Source organism: Euwallacea similis, chromosome 8 (assembly GCF_039881205.1).
Source record: "Euwallacea similis isolate ESF13 chromosome 8, ESF131.1, whole genome shotgun sequence".
In the NCBI taxonomy this organism is placed as follows: domain Eukaryota; kingdom Metazoa; phylum Arthropoda; class Insecta; order Coleoptera; family Curculionidae; genus Euwallacea; species Euwallacea similis.
In genome coordinates, this window is record NC_089616.1 from 1756545 (window position 1) to 1779009 (window position 22465).

Consider the following 22465-nt stretch of genomic DNA (forward strand, 5'->3'; position numbering starts at 1 on the left):
GTTTTTGTGTAAAAACAGTGATTCTTAGTACACAAACACGTCGCGTCTTTATTGAATCGAATCGTAACGAAATTCGTCTTCAAGGTTACTGTCATAATCATAAATGGAATAAATGCGACATCAGTTTCATTTTGAAGTGCCTATGAATTTCCGTAGTTCGTGTTCAGGCAAAATTTAATGTTTTGTTTACGTTGTTGATAATGTTGACATGTCTTCCTGAACTAGCTGTCCGGGGCGACAAGTGCAGGAAAGTACCATAAGATCAGATATAAAAAAACAGACCATTGTCAAGACTGGTTTATTTGTGGACTCGGGGTGATATTAAAAATTCATAAAAACTCAATAACATAAGTGAAAAACAAGTAAAAATATATTTGCTCATGGTTTAAAATAAAAGTCTCAATTTTCTTCATTTGAACGTGAAAAGGAATCAAAACGTGTCATTAATCATGAATAAAAAGGACCCCTCTACCGTTGAAATAGCCCCCTTGAGATCCTTCGACGACTTCCTGTTCGATTCAGCAAGGTTCCAAATCCCCAACTTCAAAGACTTGGAGAAATGGGGTAACCGCGTTTCCAGTAACTTGCTTTATTATCAAACAAATTATTTTCTTCTGGCAGCCTGCATATTCGTAATAGTCGGGTAAGATATTATATATTCTCCTTACATATGGACTTTTTATTCTGAGAAACAAATCGTAGTAAATGTGGCACCACTTTTATATTACAGTATAACTGATCGTCTGAACTGCAAACTTTGCCCTTAAACCAGAAGCCTCCCTTTTTTTTTCAAGTATAGATAGTCCCAAGTATACTGTAATGAAATAAGAACCCATAGCTGTGATGATAGTATCGAAAGTCCTATAACTTACCATTATTTTTTTTCAATTTTGTGAAACTCTAATGACTTTTTTAGAGTAATCCATCCTGTAAAAATGATTTGTGGTTGTATAGCAACAGGATTAATAATTGGAATATTTGTTTATCTATCCAATGAGAAAGCAACAGCAGCAAATGTTAAGCATCATCCTATAATCACCTTGATTATACTTTTTGGTTTAATATACTTTGTGGCTTATATGTTCCAGAGTGTTCTTGTCTTTTTCCTAGGACTCTTACTTCCAATTTCAGGTAAGATAATGATTATAGATAGATAAATAAATAGATAATGTACAGAGATTATATTTAATTAAATCTGTACCCATTGACTTGAGGCTTACACTATTTAAACTTCTACCCCTATATCCCTTTTTTCCTCACTTCTAGTCACATTTCTACATGCTTCTTTGAGATTAAGAAACATGAAAAATAAAATTGCAAACAAAGTGGAGTTCTTAGGACTGAAAAGAACACCAATGGGGCTTTTTCTTGAACAAATGGGACTGGAAGGAGATATTTTTTAAACTCTTAAAAGTTGTGTGTAAAATTTGCTCTTACTTTTTTCTTAAGTCTTAGGCATTACATTTTGCTCATAGTGTATGATAAGGTCTACTTTATATTTTCATATATATATATATAGAGTATAGTATCTACCTATTGCATATAATGTATGGTGTATACCAAAGTTATTTTGTATTCAAATTTTATTATTAACCTGTATTAGCAGTGTTTACTGATCTAACCAAAGTATTATTAGCATTACCTAAACACTTTGAAACATCAGGTCTTTAAAAAGGTTAATCAGTGTACATACTGAATAAGTGGAAATACAAGCTATTCTTGCTTATCTTGCAAAAGTTAAGTGACAACGATTTCCAATAGTTTGATGGTAAATCAGAATGTTACGGATAAATTTAAAATTTAATAACTTTCGTTGTTTATTTCCATTGTGGATAAAGGAATCTAATATCTGCTGCAAATTTTTTTTAAAAACCAATATGGCTGTTATTGACTCATAAGTATTTATAAACACTTGTTAATCGTACATTCAAACTATATTAGAAATAGGCATGACATGCATGGCAGTACAGCCTTTTCTGTCGCTTTAATTAAGTAGACATTTTATTTCAATTAAAATCTATTAAACTTGGTAGCTTAACAATTATTATGGTACTGTAAGATAGATGAGATTTTTCTGATATGAGGCGATCCAGCATAAGAGTTCTTGTTTAGTTTAAATCTGGAAGAAACTTGCATGAAATGCACGTTTGTATTTGCGTATAAGTATTTAAATAAAGATTTTTGAAAATGTTTGGCATACTTTGCAAGTACTAAAATGTAATTATATAGCAAGAAGTAGCATTGTATTTTTCCCCATAAAAATCATTGAATCACATACATTCAAATTTCAAGGGCTTGTTGAAAGAAGAGAGGCCATCTCGGTCAAACAGACGGCTGCTCTAACAGCCTAAAGACTCCTACCTCCTTTTTTGGCCAACAAAATAAACAATGCAGCAAAAAGGTACGTTTTGGAAATTTTAGCTCAATTCCCTCTGCTTTAAAATGAGCGATATCCGGATGAGTACAAATTGCGGAGTATAATTTTATAACAACCTCAAGGTCACATACAGCTAAACATAGGAATTTAAAAATTTTCTGCCTAGTGCTTCTATGTCCACTACCAAAAATTTATAATTTGCGCCAACCAATACTAGCAATAAAAGAAATAAATGTTGTCTTGTGCAAACAAATAAATGCAATTGCAAAAAGTGTGAATTTGCCCCGTTTCCAGTGGACACCAATCTTTAGCATCCTGATGACGATCCACCGTATTAAATTTTTAATTTAACGAGAATGCGTTGTGTAAAATTGTCTCCACCGCGCAAAAGCCGTAACCAAATAGTGCATCTGCGCAACGTACAACGCAGACGCCCAGCGCACTCGCCAGATTGGCGCTTACGTGCACAGTCCTTTGTGATGCCTGTTTTGTGCTTCTACGATTCTTGAAAATTGCAACTCGCATTTATTTTTCAAATTATTTCGGTTTTAATCAAATTTCAAAGCGTTTTATGCTTAAAAGTTATCGAAGCACAGTGAAATCATCTTGAAAGCTCGAAGAAAACTCATCTAATGCGACTGCACTGCAACTGCGATGTGTGATGGGATGGGAAAATGTAAGGAATCGATTACGGTTTCAATATGTCTGCTTTCAATATAAAGCCATGCAGTGGTTGGATCCATTCCGACAAATTGATAGTCCGCCAAGGAGCCACATATTCAGTACGAGTAAGTAAAAAGCTTTTTTAGATTTGTTGCCTTCATCCTGAGTCTGTGGACGTTGGGGAGGCCATATTTTCGCCCCAACGTACAGTTTGAACCAGTATTTGCCACACCCATGTTCCACAATTCTCAGTTCTGAGGCCAATCTAATTTTATATTTCCGCTTATAACTCCAGGGTTTTGTTTCCCCTTCTTTTTTTTGACATACATTGCTAGAATTTTGAAGTGAATAATGAAAATTTGTAGTTTGCTGTTCATATTTGAAGTTAAATATCTGCAGTAAGAAGCAAGATGTAATGAGAAAATTCAATATGGCCCCCATAAGAAAATTAAAGTTGAATAAAAATAACCCTGTATGAAAACAAGGGGAAATATAATGAATATTCAGTCACACTGGCATATTGTAAATGAATTTATTGAAAACTCCACAATAAGTCTATACAGTTACCTGAAAATATAGACATTTGGAGATAATCTCGTCAATTTCTTGATTAGACACCTAGGCAACTGCATGCCTTTATGACTAGGGTAATAAATAGTTCTACAACTTAAGACATCTAAAGGTACTAAAGTGGCATCATAAATCTCTGAGTTGAGAAATTTATAACTTTAGCATATGGCCTTGAATTTATTTAAGTTTTTTAAAGATTCAATATCTAACAGTAGCATATTGTACAGTTTCCAAGCTAATTCTTGAACTGAATTTTGATATATTTTTATATTTCTCAATGTCCATTAATGTTTGTAAGGCTAAATCACAAATTAATTGCAACATTCATGAGCTGAAACTATATAAAAATAAATGAAAACAATTTTTTCATTAAAAAGTGATCGCCTCAAATTCTGACTATGGTTTTATTTCCCTAGTATGCTCTTTAAACTCAAAATCATGCCATAAATGTGTATGATATATCTGTTTTTAAAAACTAATGACACTAAAGAAACTGCATCCTTCTATTGTTACTGCCTTGAAAAGCAGTTATTTCACAGAACCATGCTGATGATAAGGCTGATAAATGTTTTTGAAGGTTATTTCAAGTTGCTCTGTAATGCATTTTTTTTCAGTATGTGGGCTGCCTGGAGATTAAAGTATCCATGAAAACATTGGATTTTAAAACTAGATCCAATGTTGCAAAGTAGGTACATGATATTTTCAAATATGATATGTGATTATGTAGTAGTCTTTAACTCAAAAGTTAACAATAATAGCAAGTAGAATTTAATACATATTACACAGGGTGTCCCAGAAAGGTTGTGCTTAAGAACATATTGAAGTGAACAATTTTTGCATAGAAATCCTTAGTAAAAGATAAGCCATTTTGACTCGAGAGAAATTTTTATTTAAAAACTTCAATATTCAATTTAAGTGAGTAGAAAAAAATGAACAAAATAAACAGTTTTTTATTTTCTGATACAAGTTTATTAATTGCATTTCTAAACTCGATCTTGTTGACAGTACACCTGCATATTTTGCTCGCACTGTGTGGTATTATTTAAACTAATATTTTGATGTCAACAAGCTAACACTACGTTTTTAAACAAAAATTACTCTGGAGCCAAACGGCTAATTTTTAGCTAGAAGTTTCTATTCAAAAATTGTTCACCGCAGTGTTCCCTATAGCTGTAAGTTTGGCACAACCTTTTTGGAATACCCTGTATAGTCAAATAATGCTTAACTGTTTTTTTATTTTGCATTGTTTATTTGGTTTGTTCATTGTTGGTTGGTTACCTACCATAAAACTTCTTAAAAGCAGATTTTAACTCTAGAGAATGTATAAACCGAGTATGTGAGGCAGCAGGTTTAAAAACAGCCAATAAAAGACGAAAAGTGGATAAGAAAGTCCAAAAAGCCATATCCGACGTTCCCAACATGACCTATGCAGGAACAAATGTTACACTTAAAGTATCTAGTGTAAATTTGTCCTTAACATCTTTGGAAAACAACCAGATAATAGCGAGTCATGAAATGCCTAAAATATCGTTTGCATCAGGAGGCGACAGTGTAGGTTGTCATGCGCATGTAAATGTGACAAACTTAAATTACAAAGCCGAATATTTTGTAGGAAACCTTGGACTTCGTAAGTTACATTGCCAAAGATAATAATGAGCTGAGAGCCTGTTATGTGTTGGAATGTGGAGGAGGTTTAACCAAAGATGTAATTGCCACCATTGGTCAGGCCTTTGAATTGAGATTTCAGCAACACTCCAAACCTAATGCGTAAGTATTAAATGATTTGAAAAGATATAACAAGATTAAAATGGATAATTTGTTTGTTTTAGGTTTGCAGCTACAGTTAGTTCGGCCGCTGCACATTCGGGTGGTGATGCAGATAAAGACTATTACAATGATCTTCCTGGCAAAGTGCCTCCTGATGTTATGGGGCCACCTCCAGTTCCACCTTTACCCGCCGTTGTTCCGCCGTTTACCACATTGCCTCCCGTTACTCCCAATTTGATAGATTTTAACTGTGATATATCTTCTGTTGAAGGGCAGCATCATGATTATGTCAATGACACTGTAATTTGCAATAGAGAAACAGATGTGTTTGATATGCGTAAGTATTTTTTAAATTTATGTAAATAATTGTTTTCCATAAGGAGAGCTAAATGGTACTTTGTAACTCGCTAATGTACTAAAAATGAGATCTTATTATTTCCCAGTTTTACGTTTAACCAGATCTGTTAACAAAAAAAGTAATATAACAATTATTTTGTATTTCAGAACCTTTCTCACAGCATTCCGGACCTGCAGATTCGACAATAAAGACAGATGTAAATAACCTAGAACAACTAAAAAGAGAGATCTGGTTTCATGGTTCTATTAGCCGAGCTGAGGCTGAAAGGTTAATGCAACGCGATGGCGATTTTTTGGTACGTGAATCGATGACTACTCCTGGACAATTTGTTTTGACAGGCATGCAAGACAGTAATAAGAAGCATCTTTTGTTGATTGATCCTGAGGGTGTGGTAAGTGTTACATTGCATATTTATAATACCCGGGCCTATGAAGTCATCAGGGCACGATAGGGTTCTCAATTTTTAACGAAAAGTATTGATCCTCGGAATTGGTTTGAAGCGAAAAGTTATTAATTTGATTCTGTAATTAGAATCCAAGCAATAAATAACCGATTGTTTTATTTTTTTTACTATTTTTATGACAGTTGGTATTTTATTTATTGCATTTGGATCGATATTCTTATGCTGTTAGAACCGACACCAATGAAGAACTTTCTAATGGAAATTTTATTTTGTTCTTTTGTTTAATTGCTCTTTCGGCAATGTAAAAGTGGGCGCCTTATAAATCATCTGCCTAAGAATAACCATTAACAACTGTAGAAATATGTGCTATTGTGAAGAAACTAAATTTTGTAAAAAAAAATTTTTTTTGAACTGTTCAAAGTCAGACTTATTTTACCTAATAGAGAAATTTGTCGAGGTACAGGTGGAAAACACGCCTGCGTCATTATGTATGCTTATTAAGCACCTTTTTAACACTTAATTTTCTCCAATTTTTATATTGTTTTATTTTATACCGTTATCAGAGAATCGGATTTAATCCGATTGTGCACTAAATCGTAATTATGTATTATTAGCAACGTTTGCACAGGTCTTTAGATTCCAAAACATTTCAAAAGCCTAGGTACACCACTCGCATTCACCGAACTCTATGGTCGGTAACTTTTTATACATATTTTGTATTATTCTTGGTTTACATTCTATTTTTCGGCGTTTTACGTCACATATTCTTCCACCATAATGTCAAGAGCTTTTCAATTAAGCTGTTAAGTTTGATAAAAACCTTAGAGCTATATAGTGTGACTATTAACCTGTTAGTTGACTGTGTTAGGAATAATTCGAAAAATGTGGAGAATTGCACACTAATAAAGACTGTCTATATGATTTTTTTTTCGCTTGTTTCAGGTCAGGACGAAGGATCGAATGTTCAATAGTGTAAGTCATTTGATTCAGTTCCACTTTGATAACGCTTTGCCAATTATATCGGCAGAAAGTGCATTGGTATTGAGGCACAAGGTTCCAAGGCCATAAGATGTATGGTGAATATAAGTATGTAATTGATTTTATTCAAATAGGTACAGCTTTAAAACGATTCAGTGGCAATATTTGTGATGTAAAGGTGTATAGGTGTATTCGTATTATCTTAGTACAAACTTTTTATATTTGGCTTTTAATGCATATACATACATATTAGTCTTTTTGCGAATAGGGTTTATATATGTAAATAAACATTATTATGAACCAGAAATTTTATATCTGGATTCCAAAAAAAGGAGAAGCTGGATGGAGAAGGTTCTTAATTATTTTCTGCCACATTGCCAAACTTATATGACTTTTATACACTGACATTTAGAAAATCAATACCATATACATATATATAGGTTGTCGGGGCTTAAGGAATGGTTAGAAAAGCATGTGCCACTCATATAAAAAATTTTGTAGGTTTCTCTTTAAATTCTTTTTGTTTCTTAATAACGTGAAACAATTTTCAAATAAATATTGTTTTTTAGGAACTGAATTCGGTTAATACCACCACCATGCATTACATAAATAAGTGTTACATTAGCGTTATCATATATTTTGCAAGTTAATGATTTTTTATAAGATTTCGCCCGTAGATTTATAATCCTCTTTTAGTAAAACTGTTAGCACAAATTCATGTGGTGGCACCATTAAAAATTCTTTAAAGGGATTGATATAAGGATGCTTTGAAACATCAATGACCAATGGATTTACTCCTCAATTGGTCTGTATTAATCGGATAATAAAGTAAGTCCGACAAATACGCACGTTTATTTTGTAATTTCAATGCTGAAGATGATTTTCGTTTTCAATTTTTAATTTACTTTAAATTTTCCTGTTTCTGAATACATATATTCCATATACTATATGCAATGTACATCATCATATAGAACTAGTTGTATAGAATTTAAACCCGGATTATGCGAAAAGAGTCGTCAAGACTACACAGTATTGAGGTTTAATCAGTTGGTAGGTACAGAGTATATGTTCATGTTGTAACGTGTTGAAATTTTCACCGACTAGACTATAAAAACGAGTTGATATTCATACTTCCGTAAGCTTTTTCACGTATGAAGAGTGTTTCGGACGTTATGTAAATTTTTTTTCTTTTGGCGGCTTCACCTTTTTCTTCTTGTCTGGGCCTCTAGTTAAAGTTCGATGCGTGTGATATCAAGTTCTTACAAGTGTTGCTGTTGACATGGCAAATTCAATTCAAGGTGCATCGAATTAATTGTTTCTCAAATGCATTTTCAAAGTATTGAACCAAGAGCGGTACCTAATCAAGTAACAGACTGCTTTACGTTGAACGAAATATTTATATCGGTTCGGATGTATGTCGTCTACAAAGGACGAAGCTTTGGAATTCCACAAGAAGCAATCTGAAATATATCCTGTCTATCACTGAATATTTTTCTATCCGTACGATATTGTTGAATTTGATGAATAAGATCCGTATGATGTAGAATTCTGCTCAACTCCCCAATGTTAAATCTGGGGTTGTCTTCACACCCATAATATCCAAAAAAAATTCACGGTTATCGTAAACTCTTGGCTTAAAATCAAAATTGTCGGTTCTCTAGTAAACAAAAATGCAACGATATCCGCCTGACATGTGATCTTGTTCGTGTTTTTGGGTTCAAGCGCACCTGGTTGTCAACTGTCAGAGCAAACGGAGTCAAGGGAACTAGAATTGAGTGTTTCAAGCAATGTTTGTCGGCATTCAGAACTGTAAGCAAAAATTCGTGTTTGCATTGATTCTTCATTGGTTTAAATTTGTAAATTAAGGGTTGATTTTACGAGATAACTTCAGTATTGAAAAACATTTCTTTATTTAAAAAATTCAGTTAAGCTTTTACTGATTTTGAAGATTATGCGCTCTTCAAATTTGGCCAGATTTCGGATCTAACTGCGCAGTTTTTTCTAAGTTTTTCCAACTGTATTTTCAATGAAATTTCTACTAACTTATGCTGCTACAGATTAGGCATTAACTAACGCATTCCTGTTTAATTTGAAAATTGCCCCTTTTGAAGCGGGAATATGAACATATTTGAATAAGTAAAATCCATTAGAAATATTTGAATTTCGCGGTCCGGATGTGACGCCAGCCAACGTCACTAATTTTCAGCATGAAATTTCGTTCAAACACCGTAAAATGATCTCCGAAGATTCTCCAGAGTCCGTCTGCGTGACGTCGCCGCGTTTGATTGGTGCAATTCGATTCCCCCGCTCGAAACGGTCGTGTTTTGTGACGTGCTACTGCGCACTTGTTCGTACGCTGTCGCCGTGGTGTGGATCACAGATTTTCGAACATGGCCGTTCAGTGAAGGTGCCGTTTGTTCTAGTGACTCGAGTAACGTGTAACTTTATCCCGTTCTAGTTATGGATCGCGATATTATAACGTTATAACAAGTGTTTATAACATATATTTGTGTTATTTTGTAAATAACTACCGCGGATAAATCGTCGTTTGTTACTTAATATTCGTGTCCCTGTTGGGGAACAAAATGGCGAGCAGTTGTTCTGCAATTTGATTATTTTAGCGTTTAACATTTAATTGCCACTTTATTTATTTAATTTTCTTTTTACAAATATTTCATATAACTTTATGAAGCTATTTACTTTCCTCTTTCTACCGTTTTACGTAAGATATTTTATATTTTAAAGTTTATATTGGAGAAATTCCTACTTTGCAATGCCTGAGGTGAGTTTACCCCTTTCATAGTATTTTTAAGGGTTGAAATGTTTTTTTAAAGGTTTCTAGCTTTTGTTCTTAGTGTTTTCAGTGCCTCATGTCAATGTTAAACCAAGGGCGTGGCCGTCCTACATGTAACATATTACTTACTTTTTGCCTTTAAATATTTGTTTACAAATGTCTTTCACCCTTTTACCCTATGAAGGGATGTGTGTTCCACTGTTTTCTCAACGATTTCGGGATTTTGAGACTTTTCTCCACCCAGTAAGCCTGAAATTTTGGATTTTTTAGGTGGACCCTTTTGAGCAATTTTAACTTGAAATTTGGTCTTTTCCAGCACATTTTATTAGTGTGTGTTCAATAACCCTCTTATAGAGTGTATTTACAACCCTGTGAGTCCTTTCCCTTTAATTGAATCACTGCTGGCAGCTCCTTCTTTCAACAGCATGATATTTCCACTTAGGAGGGTTTTTAAGGTCTCTAAAACCCAGATTCTCAGGGTAGTGGGATGATAGTGCTCTGCCACCCCCTATGTGAAGTGGCAAACCTTTTAACAACAACCTTTTTCTGAGAGTTTTTGAATTATTATAACAAACAATCAGTGCCACAGCTAGGCTTGGAAACACATGGGGGAGGTGCCGTTTTGGCAAGGATGTTGAGTGTTCAGTTACTCGGAAATCTCAACCAGTGATATCACTAGCTGTTGGTGTTGAAAACGTCAGTGCCAAGATCAAATAGCCTTTGTAAAATTTCATTTTAACACTAGTTTTTATCCCATTAAAATGCAGCAAGGGTGAAATGGTCATTAAAGCTTTTTCGAATTATTTGAACAATTTTTTTCTTTGCACCATGTAATTGAATAACCTGTGTAGGCCGTTTGGCAGACGTCTAAAGATGGAATCTGCAAATTTTGAATACTGGAAAAGGAATTTAATTTCCCAATTAGAGGTACCTGTCCAGTGCCTTGGGGTGAAAAATCAATTTCAAAGGGGTCTGTTCGTGTTGTTCACTGTGGTAGTGGAAATGATTTCTTTTTCTAATCTACAATATTGCTTTTTTGAAAAAGGTATTCATATTTAACAGTAGGGCAGGAGTACCTCATGAAACTTTATAGTCACTTTACATCCCCTTCAAAGACAATACTAAACGTTGCCAAGTGTGCTTTTATTATCAGTATGTAAGGAAATGTTGAAGTAAATATACATTTTAAAAATTTTTCCACAGAAAGTCTTCAGTTCAATGCCCTTCAGTATTTTGTCAGTTTAACATGACAATACTTCACTTTGGCCTTCATTTAAAATTGTGGTATTTAATTTTAAATGTTTGTTGTCATTTTTTCCTCAATTCCTGTGTTAATTATAATACAATGCAAACCCACATAGGTGTATGATGACATTGAATTTAAATCTCAATGTCCTTTAATATCAAATTGACAGGAAAAATAACTCATTTAACAAATTTTAAATTTGTATTGACTACATTTGACGTTCTGCTCAACTACCAACAGAAATTCAATTCATTAAATTATATTAGAATTCGACACCTGCATTCCTTGATTTGAAATTTTTCACAAGATCCAACAACGGATTAAATAGGGGTCAGTTTTTTTGTATGCAGGGGTGTTCCAGTCAAAGGAAGCCCCTATGTATTATTCACCTGAACTTAAATTTAAAAGTAAATCCAGACATTAAATGTGCTACTATCATCTTCTGTCTCCATGTTTCAAAATTTGAAATAGGACAAAGGGTTGAGTGGTATTTGGATGGAAACATTATCTACCTGGTAGCCAGATAGTATAAGATATAGAAGCAATAGCAAGCACTTCGAAATAAAACTCAAAAGAGTCCTTCATGCATTTCACAAGGAAAAGAGTAACTAGCGAAAACTGCATCTTCCTATCCATTAATAAGCGAGATACCAGGTATAGAACAAAAATGGAACGCCCTATAGACAGTCATAGCATGACTTATAATGTAATGTGTATAGACCCAATCAAAAGCACTTCGTACGTACGATTCAAACGGCATCCTCAAACTCTTTGAGTTACTATTCGGCCTTCATAGTGGAAATTCATGCTTCTGTATTTCAATTTGGCATAAAGGGTAAGTATCATTATTGTGTCATTATGAGCTGCTGAAGAAAGAAAAAGAACTACGTTTATCTCACATGCTGTGATTCTGCATTGCTGTTGAACATAGTTGAGACCTGGAGGATTTCAAAGGTAGGTATTCCGTTGAGGGTATTGTGTTATTTCCTCATTCAAACTGATCGAAATGGCGCGGCGAAGAAACTACAAGCTGCTTCTTCCACCAGCTTTTCAAGCGCTTTGGCGTTTTGCTATTAGTGAAATCAACTAATAAAATATTTACAACTTAATCGAAACGTGCGACAGTCCAATCGAATCCCTCGAGAAAAATCGAAAATTAACCAACGGGGCGAAGAAACCAAATCTTTCGGGATCAAAATTTCGGGCTGCTCAATTGCAACCTTGACCTGAAATAAAATTCATTAAGCGGGGTCGGCAGCCGGTCCTTTATTAAAGTGACGCATTTACCATCATCTGTCCATTTTTTCTAACGCGTGCTTTAAAAGAACCTGAGGGTAACCAAATTGGTGGAATTGGCAAACGAACAGGGCCAACTTTACCTACCAATTATCCTTCCTGCTGCGATGGGATAGATGGGTGGGGTAGGGTGGGTTTGGTGGCCCAAACGGCATCGAGAGTGGAAAATTTTGGTCGGACTTATAAGTCACCGCAGAAGATTTAGGTTCGTGGACCCTCCGTCACCTTTCGGTTGTGCCAATTAGAAATGAATCTACTGCTGTGCAAAGAAAAATGTGTGACTTAATTTCTTGGATAAATACTTTAATTGTTTGGTACGTGCTGCAATTTTGTAGTTCTGCCTTTTCTTTAATTATTTTTGTCATTAACCATAATAATTATTATTTTGTTTATTTAGTTATTTGCTGAAATCTTGTTTGGAAATTTAATTTGTTAAATTTATAAATTAAAAAAAATTTGTTAAATAATTAATCTGAGCAAAAATATACGATTTTCTTCTATTCTGTGATTGTCTCATTCACGTACCCACCCACCTATCCATATCTTAATGGTAAACGAAGAGTACGTAGTAATTGAGGGCATACAACAGCTCGGACCGCTTTAAATTCTTGGAGATTTCAAAGCCCAAAAATTGCGATGGACTGGTACGCGATAATCCTAATTATACAGCAATTAAGACACATTTGATACAGCTGTTAGGGACAACATTCTGACCTTGTTTCGCGTACATTTTTATTAGTTTTTAATTTTATTCGAAGATTATTAGTTGCCATCAAAGATGATAACTGCTCCTGAACGTTGTCCCTCAGTAATATTTCAGAATAAAAGCCTCATCGAGCGGCTACCTCCAGCCATAGTTTTTCGAAATCATTTATTGGTATTTCAAGCATTATTCTGATAACATTATCAGTAAAGAGATATATGAAATGAGCTATGTACAGTGAGTAACAAAAGCCTGAAACGCTCGCGATATCTCGTGAAAACTATTTGTTGGTTTCACATTTTGTAATGAAACAAGATAAAAGAAAAATGAAATAAATACATAACATAAATATTTTTATGGTTAATCACAAATGTCCCGCAACGGTCTTCCCGGCAGATTTTTCCTTGGCTGCATTGCGGTGTCCTCCTAAACGTGTTATAAACATCTAAAACTGGACTGTTCTTCCCAGAACTCCATGTCTTTCACTACCTCTTGCCTGATCGCCTCTACCTCGCAGATTGAAGGAGGTGGGTGTTGCAATTACTTGCTGCTCATTAGTTGGATTTCTGAGAAAAATTTTCGTTTTTACGTGTAGAAACGGAAATACACAATTATATCACTGCTGTACCCGTGGAGTTTTCTAGACATTCTGGGACCCACACACACATTCAATGGTATGGCGGATCTGCGCCTATGTCGTATAGTATAGGGCTTATACATATTGAGAAGTACCAACATATAGAATGGCCACTCCCGTTAAAGTCAAAGTGTTACGTTTTCCTCTGAAGCTTTTAACTAATGCGATCTATCACGTGCAGTGTTCAGTGTTATGTTATTTTCAGAGTGGTGATGAATCGGAAAAATCGGGATCAGGATCGGATAGTGATAGTTCCTCAGAAAGTCAACAGAATTCAAGATCTGATAGGTCAGTATTTATCAAAGGCGGTCAACCTTTGGACTCGCGGAAGAATCTGCTACTAGTTCAACTACTAGTATCTATTCCAAGGGGTGTCAAAAAAAGGATAAAGTATATTTTCCTAATGGTAGGTGTCAGCAATATCACCTTTGTGAGTGAGTTTACACCCGCATGGCTGGAACTTTGACACCCTTTATATAGAAAACTGAATTTCCTAGATTTAACACCTGTCGCAAAATTTGATAAATGTTAAATTTGGCATTTGGATCTCGTTAAAAGTTCATATATTGTATCCACAGTGGGTCTGGATCGTCGAGCTCAGGATCCGGATCTGGTTCTGAGAGTGGCGAAGAAAACGATAATGCTTCTGACAATGATAAATCGAAGATCGCCAAGGACAATAGTCAAAGTGAGTCGCAATTCATTTTGAGTGGTGGCGAACAGCACAGTAAATCTGACTCGTCAAATCATTTCCAATCAGAGGTAATAAACTGTCGCAAATCAGTACCGTTCTGAATTATGAAAATTGTTATTTCAGGCCGATGAATGTGAACCCGCCATCCGAAGATCGGCTCGGTCTAGGAGGGAACCCGAGAGGTTGGAAGACAAGAGCACGTTCAAAAAACGTGACGAATGGAAATACAACGATGCTAGTTCCTCTTCCGAATCGGAAGGAGAGAGAGAGCGACCTATTCCTAGTAAACGCGTAGGAGCGAGGCTACGCCCCACAGTACAAAAAAAGAAACCGGTGAGGAAAAGTAGATACAGCTCTGATGAGTCCTCTGACGGTTACTCGGATGGGGGCAAACGTCCTCGGACGATATCACGGAGGATTGCTGCAACTGTTAGTTATAAAGAAGAAAGTGAGGAAAAAACGGATTCTGAAGACCTGCTCGACGTGGATCAGGCTGAATCTACTGAGCCTGTGATAGAAGAAAAATGTGAGACTATTGAGAGGGTTTTAGGGCAACGCCGAGGGAGGAAAGGCAGTAAGTGTTCTTCTTTGCAAATCTTTATTACTTTAATTAAAACATTTATTTGCAACTTTAGTAACCGGTAACATAACAACCTGCTATTATATAGAGGAGCATGAAGATCCAAATAAGGACACTGACCCTCAAGACTTTGACAACACTGAAGAGCAGTACCTGATTAAATGGAAAGACTGGGCGCATATTCATAATACGTGGGAGTCAGAGCACTCGCTCAAAGACCAAAAAGTGAAAGGGATGAAGAAGCTTGAAAACTTCATTAAAAAAGATTTAGAAATTAAGCATTGGATAAAATATTCTTCACCTGAGGACGTAGAATACTATGAATGTCAATTGGAGCTGACACAGGAGCTCTTGAAAAGTTACAATGAAGTAGAAAGGATAATAGGTAGATGCAACTTATTACTCCGTTTTTATTTGTACAATTTCAACATTATGTCAATTTAGCTAAATATAATAAGCCAGACGACGCAGGGACCGATTACTACGTGAAATGGGAGAGTTTGCCATATGCGGAGTCAACGTGGGAAGACTCAGGTCTAATTAAAAAAAAATGGCCACAGAAAATTGAGGAGTTCCTGGAACGAGAGCAATCGAGCAAGACTCCGACAAGGCACTGCAAAGTACTTAGAAACAGACCCAAATTCCTTGAAGTGAAAACTCAGCCAGACTATATGATGGGCAAGGATATGGTAAGTTCTCTTGAAAGCAATTACACTTTCCCTGAATTCGCCTTATTAAAGCTTAGCTAACCTGAACTTAATATAGTAACAGAAATGTGTTCAGCGCGATGCACACGTTACATTTAGTGTAGAAAACAATTGTTTAAAATTTTTTAAATATTACAATTGTATTCATTTCAGGCCTTGATCTTGAGAGACTACCAAATCCACGGTCTAAACTGGATGATTCATTCCTGGACAAAAGAGAACTCGGTAATTCTAGCAGATGAAATGGGTTTGGGTAAAACAATTCAGGTAATAACACCATCAGTGGAAACTATTCAGACTGTTTTAGATTAATGGGTTTCTATTTTTGTTCAGACCATCTGTTTCCTCAACTACCTGTTTCACTCTCATCATCTCCATGGGCCGTTTTTGTGCGTAGTGCCGTTGTCAACTATGACATCGTGGCAAAGAGAATTTGCGCAATGGGCTCCAGATTTAAATTTTGTTACGTACCTCGGGGATGTGCAATCTAGAGAAATTGTAAGTAGCTTAATATCGTATTAAGCCCCATAGGAAACTCGTACTGACGGAGATTTGATTTGATAATTGGTCTTTGCAGATTCGTCAATATGAATGGTGTTACGAAGGATCAAAAAGACTAAAATTTAATGCAATTTTAACCACCTACGAAATCGTACTAAAGGATAAAGCTTTCCTTGGCAGCATAAACTGGGCAGTCTTATTAGTCGATGAAGCCCATAGATTAAAGAATGATGATTCTTTATTGTACAAAGCTTTAATGGAGTTTGATACAAATCATAGACTGTTAATAACGGGAACCCCTCTACAAAACAGCCTGAAGGAATTGTGGGCTTTATTGCATTTTATAATGCCGACCAAGTACGTCAATATAAATACAAATGATTTTTAAACATTTTTAATATACCTATTTTTTTTCTAGATTTGAAACTTGGGAGGAATTTGAGAAGGACCACGAACATGCATCAACCAAAGGTTATTCGAAATTGCACCGTCAATTAGAACCCTTCATCTTGCGCAGGGTAAAAAAAGACGTTGAAAAATCTTTGCCTGCAAAAGTGGAACAAATTCTTAGAGTTGAAATGACATCAATTCAGAAACAGTATTACAAATGGATTTTAACAAAAAATTATATCGCCCTAAGGAAAGGCGTAAAGGGTTCAACGAACACTTTTTTAAATATCGTGATCGAACTTAAAAAGTGTTGCAATCATGCGTTGCTAACTAAACCCGCCGAAGCCGAACCTGACTATAATCAGCAAGACAAATTGCAAACCCTTCTGAAAGGCTCAGGGAAATTAGTGTTATTAGATAAGCTCTTAATAAGACTTAAAGAAACTGGGCATCGGGTTCTAATATTTTCTCAAATGGTACGAATGTTAGATATTCTAGCAGAATATCTACAGCTACGACATTTTCCTTTTCAAAGATTAGATGGTAGCATCAAGGGTGATATCAGGCGACAAGCCCTAGATCATTTTAATGCTGAAGGTTCTCCCGATTTTTGCTTTCTGTTGTCAACTCGCGCTGGAGGCTTAGGGATAAATTTGGCAACGGCTGATACTGTCATTATATTTGATTCGGATTGGAATCCCCAAAATGATCTTCAGGCTCAGGCCAGGGCCCACAGAATAGGCCAGAAAAATCAAGTTAACATTTACAGGCTAGTAACCGCCAGGAGTGTAGAAGAAGAGATCGTGGAAAGAGCGAAGCAAAAAATGGTGCTAGACCATTTAGTTATTCAAAGGATGGACACTACCGGTCGAACTGTTTTGGACAAGAAAGGATCCAATAACACCAATCCGTTTAATAAGGAAGATTTAACTGCCATATTAAAGTTCGGAGCTGAAGAATTGTTCAAAGACGAAGATGTCGATGAAGAACCTAATTGCGATATTGACGAGATCTTGAGAAGAGCCGAAACTAGAGACGAAGCTCCAACTATGGCTGGCGACGAGCTCTTGTCAGCCTTCAAGGTTGCTAGTTTTGCTGCTTTCGATGAAGATGCCGCGCCTTCGCCAATTTCAAATAACGTCAATGAGAACGACGACGAAAGTAAAGACTGGGAAGAAATTATACCCGAGCGACTACGTAAGAAGGTCGAAGAGGAAGAAAGAAACAAGGAAATGGAGGATCTATACTTACCCCCCCGGAATAGGAAAACTCTTCAACAAATCAACCAGTCTGAAAGCGATGGAGAAGGCGGTCGTAAGAAGATTAAAAGAGAGAATGACGAATCTGGTGGGTCTAGTCTGGAAGGTGAAGAGTCAGATGATGACAGACCCAAGAAGAGAGGACGACCACCTGCGGGCAATCGTGAAAAGATAAAGAACTTCACCGACGTAGAAATTAGGCGATTTGTTAAAAGCTACAAGAAGTTCAGTGCTCCCTTAAAGCGGCTAGAAGCAGTAGCCTGCGACGCAGAACTTCAAGAAAAACCACTGGCAGAACTAAGAAAACTTGGAGATGTACTTCATGAAAGATGTGTAGCTTTTATGAACGAGCAAAGCAAGGAAAACACCGATGCGAACAACGCTGATGGTCAAGCTAAGAAAAGGTTGCGCGGCCCATCTTTTAAACTTGGGGGTGTATCCGTTAATGCAAAAACTATGATGCAGTGTGAAGAGGAATTGGCTCCCTTAGATGAAATTTTACCCGCTAACGAAGAAGAACGGAACAGGTGGATATTAGAAATCAAAACTAAACCTGCTCCCTTCGATGTTGACTGGGGCGTCAAAGAAGACACGAAGTTACTTAAAGGAATTTACCTGTACGGTATCGGTTCGTGGGAACAGATCAAACTGGACCCATCTCTGAATATTGGAGATAAAATACTTCTTAACGAAGATAAGAAACCACAAGCGAAACATCTACAGTCTCGAGCAGAGTATCTGTTAAAATTGTTAAAGAAACAACTAAATCCCAATAAAAAACCCTCTCAGAAACCGAAGCGGCCCAGAAAAGCTAAAGAAGTCAAGGACGCGAAATCTAAAGAAATAATAGAGAATGATTTTAGTTCAAATGATGAATCTACAATGCAGAGCAGCCAGGGTACAAATAATAATTTGGTGAATTCTGGAAGTAAACCAAAGATTTCCGGTCATAAAAAAGATGTGAATAATGATAAGAGTGTGGAAGGACACAGTAAAAAGGAGAAGAAAGAAAAAAAGAAATCCAAAAAGGAAAAGAAGGCAGCTGGTCCGATGCACTTTACAGCGAACAACGAGCCGAAGGCTATAAACGTCTTAGGGGATTTGGATCCCGCCATTTTCAATGAATGTAAGGAAAGGATGAGGCCTGTTAAAAAGGCTTTGAAAGCGCTTGATAATCCAGATCCGTCTATGTCAGAAGCAGAGCAAGTGCACCACACACGGGACTGCTTGATACATATTGGGGAACAAATTAATACCGTTCTAAGTCAATATTCCGACCCGGAAAAGATCAAAGAATGGCGAAGGTAAGATTTAATTAGTGGTATGTTTAATTTATATATATAATAACATCAAATTTTATTTTAGTAATTTGTGGTACTTTGTATCAAAATTCACTGAGTACGATGCAAAAAAATTGTATAAATTGTATAAAAAGGCCAAACAACACGATCAAAAAAGCTTGCAGAAGTCTGAGAAGAAAGGTGATAAAGCCATCAAGAAGGAGAAAGAACGAGAGCAGGTGAGGTTTTTAATTGATAATATCAATGAAAAAATATAATTTCATAAAGATCGTGTCGAGAAACCCTAAATCCTGTACCATTCTAGCTTTAAGTCTCCAAATTCTCTTCTATATTTAGATCTATATGGTCAATGTTTTCATAGGAGGCCGCATCGACCAGTAAAGAGAAGGAGCGTCCCAAGAAAGACAATGATAGGGATGACTCGCATCACCATCACCATAAACGAAAACATGAGCCCGGTGAAATCAGCGAGAAAGATGAGAAACCGTCCAAAAAACACAGAAGCGCTATGGAAAAGTTAGTATTTTGCGTTATCCATGTTCTTCAGAAATGATTAGAATCCAGTTAAATTGATCATTTTTTTTACGGTAAATATGTTTTTCTAGAAAAGAGCGAAGAGAAAAACATCACAATAAGGAGCGAAAGCGAAATAGGGACGAAGTTAGTACAGAAGAAGAAGGGGACTACCGGTATAATCGCCATAGGGCGGCACCAGGTTTTAGACATACCATTCCACCTCTGCATCCAGAGCATGAAAGGTGGGTAGGTGGAAGTGTTCCAAGGGATCGATTTCCTGCGGAACATCCGCGACAGTTTAACGATTATCCAAGAGGGCCTAGCTACCATCGGGAAAGGGATTATATCCGACCCGATAAGAGGTGAGTACCACGGGATGTGTTTATCTTTGAATTTTATTAGATCTATAAGAAGCCAAGTGAAAAAGCACCATTTCAAACTATTTAGTATCTTACGTGCTTTATAAATGTGAATGCTGAAGTATTCATCACCCCCTCCTTTTTGCTGTGATGTTTTACTTAATGACTAAATTCCTTACAGATCTCCAGAAGGCAAATGTGATTGGCGACAGTACCCAAGAGATGCTAGAGGAATGGTACCTCCCAGCCTAGGCCCTAGAGCATTTTACGGAGGAAGTTTTCCTGCTAGTATCCCCTCCATGTACGTTCAAGAAGGGAGGTTCGTGTCCGGAGACTGGCGACCCCCCGACAGAGATTATTACCGTAATCGACCCCAGTGAATAGTTGCTGCTCTTTATTTATTATAGAAACGTTCACAAAGACTAAGTCTTGTAAGGATGTATATTAGTAGAAATGTACATTTGTAGGATTTTTATTTTATCCTTGAAGAGTGTTCCAAGTCATTTTACCATCGTTTTCTATTACTTATGTAAATTTGTATGTTTTGATTTTCTCATAATCATGCATTTTTAACTACGCAATCTTTGTTTTCTGATTCGGATGTATATTTGTACGTGATGAACTGAGGCTGTATATTTATAGACGCGGGCGGCATGATTTCCGTGTAAAAAATAGGTTGTTAAGTCGCAGTTTTAAATCTATTATAATAAAAGTATGTTTTGATAAAGTTTACCTGGTTTCATTTTTTAATACTACCTTCGCGAAGACAACAGTGGTCAATGAATTTTCATCTAAAATCTTCATAAGTCTAAAATTTTTTCTCAAAAAAAATTTTCGTGATGTGTACTTCACTCCAAAATTTCAGTTTCACAAGATCAGTGGCGTACAGGATAATTTTGCACAAAAAAAATTAGTGAAAACTGAATACTCCGAATTCAGCGAAATTGAGTTCCGCAGTAGGCGTACGATACAGCTTTAATATACCGCGGTTAAAATTCGAATCGGTGAACTTCGATTTTTGGGTCCAAAAAATATCATGGACTATACATCATGAAAATTTTTGGGCCAAAAAATCGAAGTTGTCCGATTCGAATTTTGACTACCGCATATTAAAGGTGTATCGTATGGCTACTGCGGAACCCAATCTCATTTAATTCAGAGCACTGAATTTTCATTAATTTTTTTTGCGCAAAATTGTCAAGAACGCCACTGGTTTGTCGAAGACTAATTTGTGATAAAAATTATAAAAGTTTTGACATAAAAAAATTTCGTCACTCTGGTGTCTAAAATATTTGGATTCGAAAGAGGAAAAGTAAATGTCGTTCAGCAGCAACCAAGTAATATACTTCTTTTTAAAATTGATGCCAAGGACTATGATACATATATTTTACCGTACTTACAACTACGTGTCAATTATAGTAACACGTATTCCCCAGTACCGGTCTCGGAAGGGCAAGGTTGGGCGGCGGACCAGGAAGGTGACGAACTTTACCTGGTCGACGGTTTGTCTTGGGGATAGGGGGCGATGATCAAAAATTTCAACTCAAGGTGCCAGACTTGCTAACGCCGACCCCGGCACTGGCTGACACATTTTACAAAATTGTGGAATCCCAAATTGCGTTCTTTTATTTATGGCTCACGAACGCATCTGACACTGATTTACCACTACCATCACATGTCATTACGACCCATGGGACCCACGTTTTATATTTGAAATTAACCCCGTTACATTTTCAAAAGCAATGCCCCTTTAAATTCTCGCTTATTTTATTTGTGCATTTGTGAAATTTCACCCAAAAGGGCTTACTGCCTGCCAGTGGGATAAAATCAATTTAATCTTTTCTATTAACGTTCGGAAAGATACTACAAAAGATTGAGCCATTATTACAAAGAATTTGTTTGCTGAATGACAGATATAATAAAAGACCTGCATTATACACAGCTATTGTTACACGCGCCCATTTTACAGAAATCTGGAAACGGCATAATGCCGGCGACCTGTCCCATTCATCGGATGTTTGTCATCAGCCTAAACCCCTTTGCTGAATTTTCCCCTTTTACGTATATCTCCCCATTTTATAAAAATTACGCATTCTAATGGCATAGGTGCCTTAACAGCTGTTCAGATTTTGTACAATAGCTGGAAAAACATCGCATTTAATTGTGTCTATTATACGCCACCATTAGAAAAAACCAAAAGGGGTGGAATTCAGTACGATGCGGGATTCGATTAAAGTTTCCCTGACAATAATGATATAACATAAGTAAATAAAATAAATATTTTATAAATTACTGCAAATCAAAAACCTGGAGATTTTTGTGCCAAACGAAGTCAAGAAAAGCCCTCAGAATTGGTAGCTCGTCTC

General features: G+C 36.1%; 3 protein-coding genes across 5 annotated transcripts; all 3 read left to right on the forward strand.

The window, feature by feature from the left end:
• Positions 1 to 280: 280 nt before the first annotated feature.
• Positions 281 to 2150, forward strand: LOC136410471 (PRA1 family protein 3-like). Its single transcript, XM_066392637.1, has 3 exons — positions 281 to 643; positions 917 to 1131; positions 1267 to 2150. The coding sequence occupies exons 1-3, from the start codon at positions 450 to 452 to the stop codon at positions 1401 to 1403; spliced, it is 546 nt and encodes a 181-aa protein (XP_066248734.1). The 5' UTR covers positions 281 to 449; the 3' UTR covers positions 1404 to 2150.
• Positions 2151 to 2827: 677 nt separating this feature from the next.
• Positions 2828 to 7460, forward strand: Shc (SHC-adaptor protein). 2 transcript variants are annotated; one of them, XM_066392396.1, is made up of 7 exons: positions 2828 to 3165; positions 4225 to 4295; positions 4927 to 5161; positions 5223 to 5377; positions 5440 to 5714; positions 5882 to 6126; positions 7081 to 7460. In XM_066392396.1, exons 1-7 carry the CDS (start codon positions 3079 to 3081, stop codon positions 7204 to 7206), a joined length of 1194 nt encoding a protein of 397 aa, XP_066248493.1. In that variant the 5' UTR covers positions 2828 to 3078; the 3' UTR covers positions 7207 to 7460. The 2 variants fall into 2 exon arrangements, with proteins under 2 accessions (XP_066248493.1, XP_066248494.1); XM_066392397.1 differs by having other exon boundaries at positions 3089 to 3165; positions 4225 to 4299.
• A 1772-nt stretch (positions 7461 to 9232) lies between these two features.
• On the forward strand, positions 9233 to 20826 carry Chd1 (chromodomain-helicase-DNA-binding protein 1). Of its 2 annotated transcripts, XM_066392745.1 has the most exons (14): positions 9242 to 9898; positions 13998 to 14080; positions 14371 to 14554; positions 14610 to 15060; positions 15122 to 15451; positions 15511 to 15755; positions 15927 to 16040; positions 16107 to 16271; positions 16351 to 16631; positions 16693 to 19227; positions 19289 to 19442; positions 19586 to 19740; positions 19830 to 20102; positions 20281 to 20826. In XM_066392745.1, the coding sequence occupies exons 1-14, from the start codon at positions 9890 to 9892 to the stop codon at positions 20477 to 20479; spliced, it is 5178 nt and encodes a 1725-aa protein (XP_066248842.1). In that variant the 5' UTR covers positions 9242 to 9889; the 3' UTR covers positions 20480 to 20826. The 2 variants fall into 2 exon arrangements, with proteins under 2 accessions (XP_066248843.1, XP_066248842.1); XM_066392746.1 differs by lacking the exons at positions 19830 to 20102; positions 20281 to 20826 and having other exon boundaries at positions 9233 to 9898; positions 19561 to 19741.
• The last annotated feature ends 1639 nt before the right edge of the window (positions 20827 to 22465 follow it).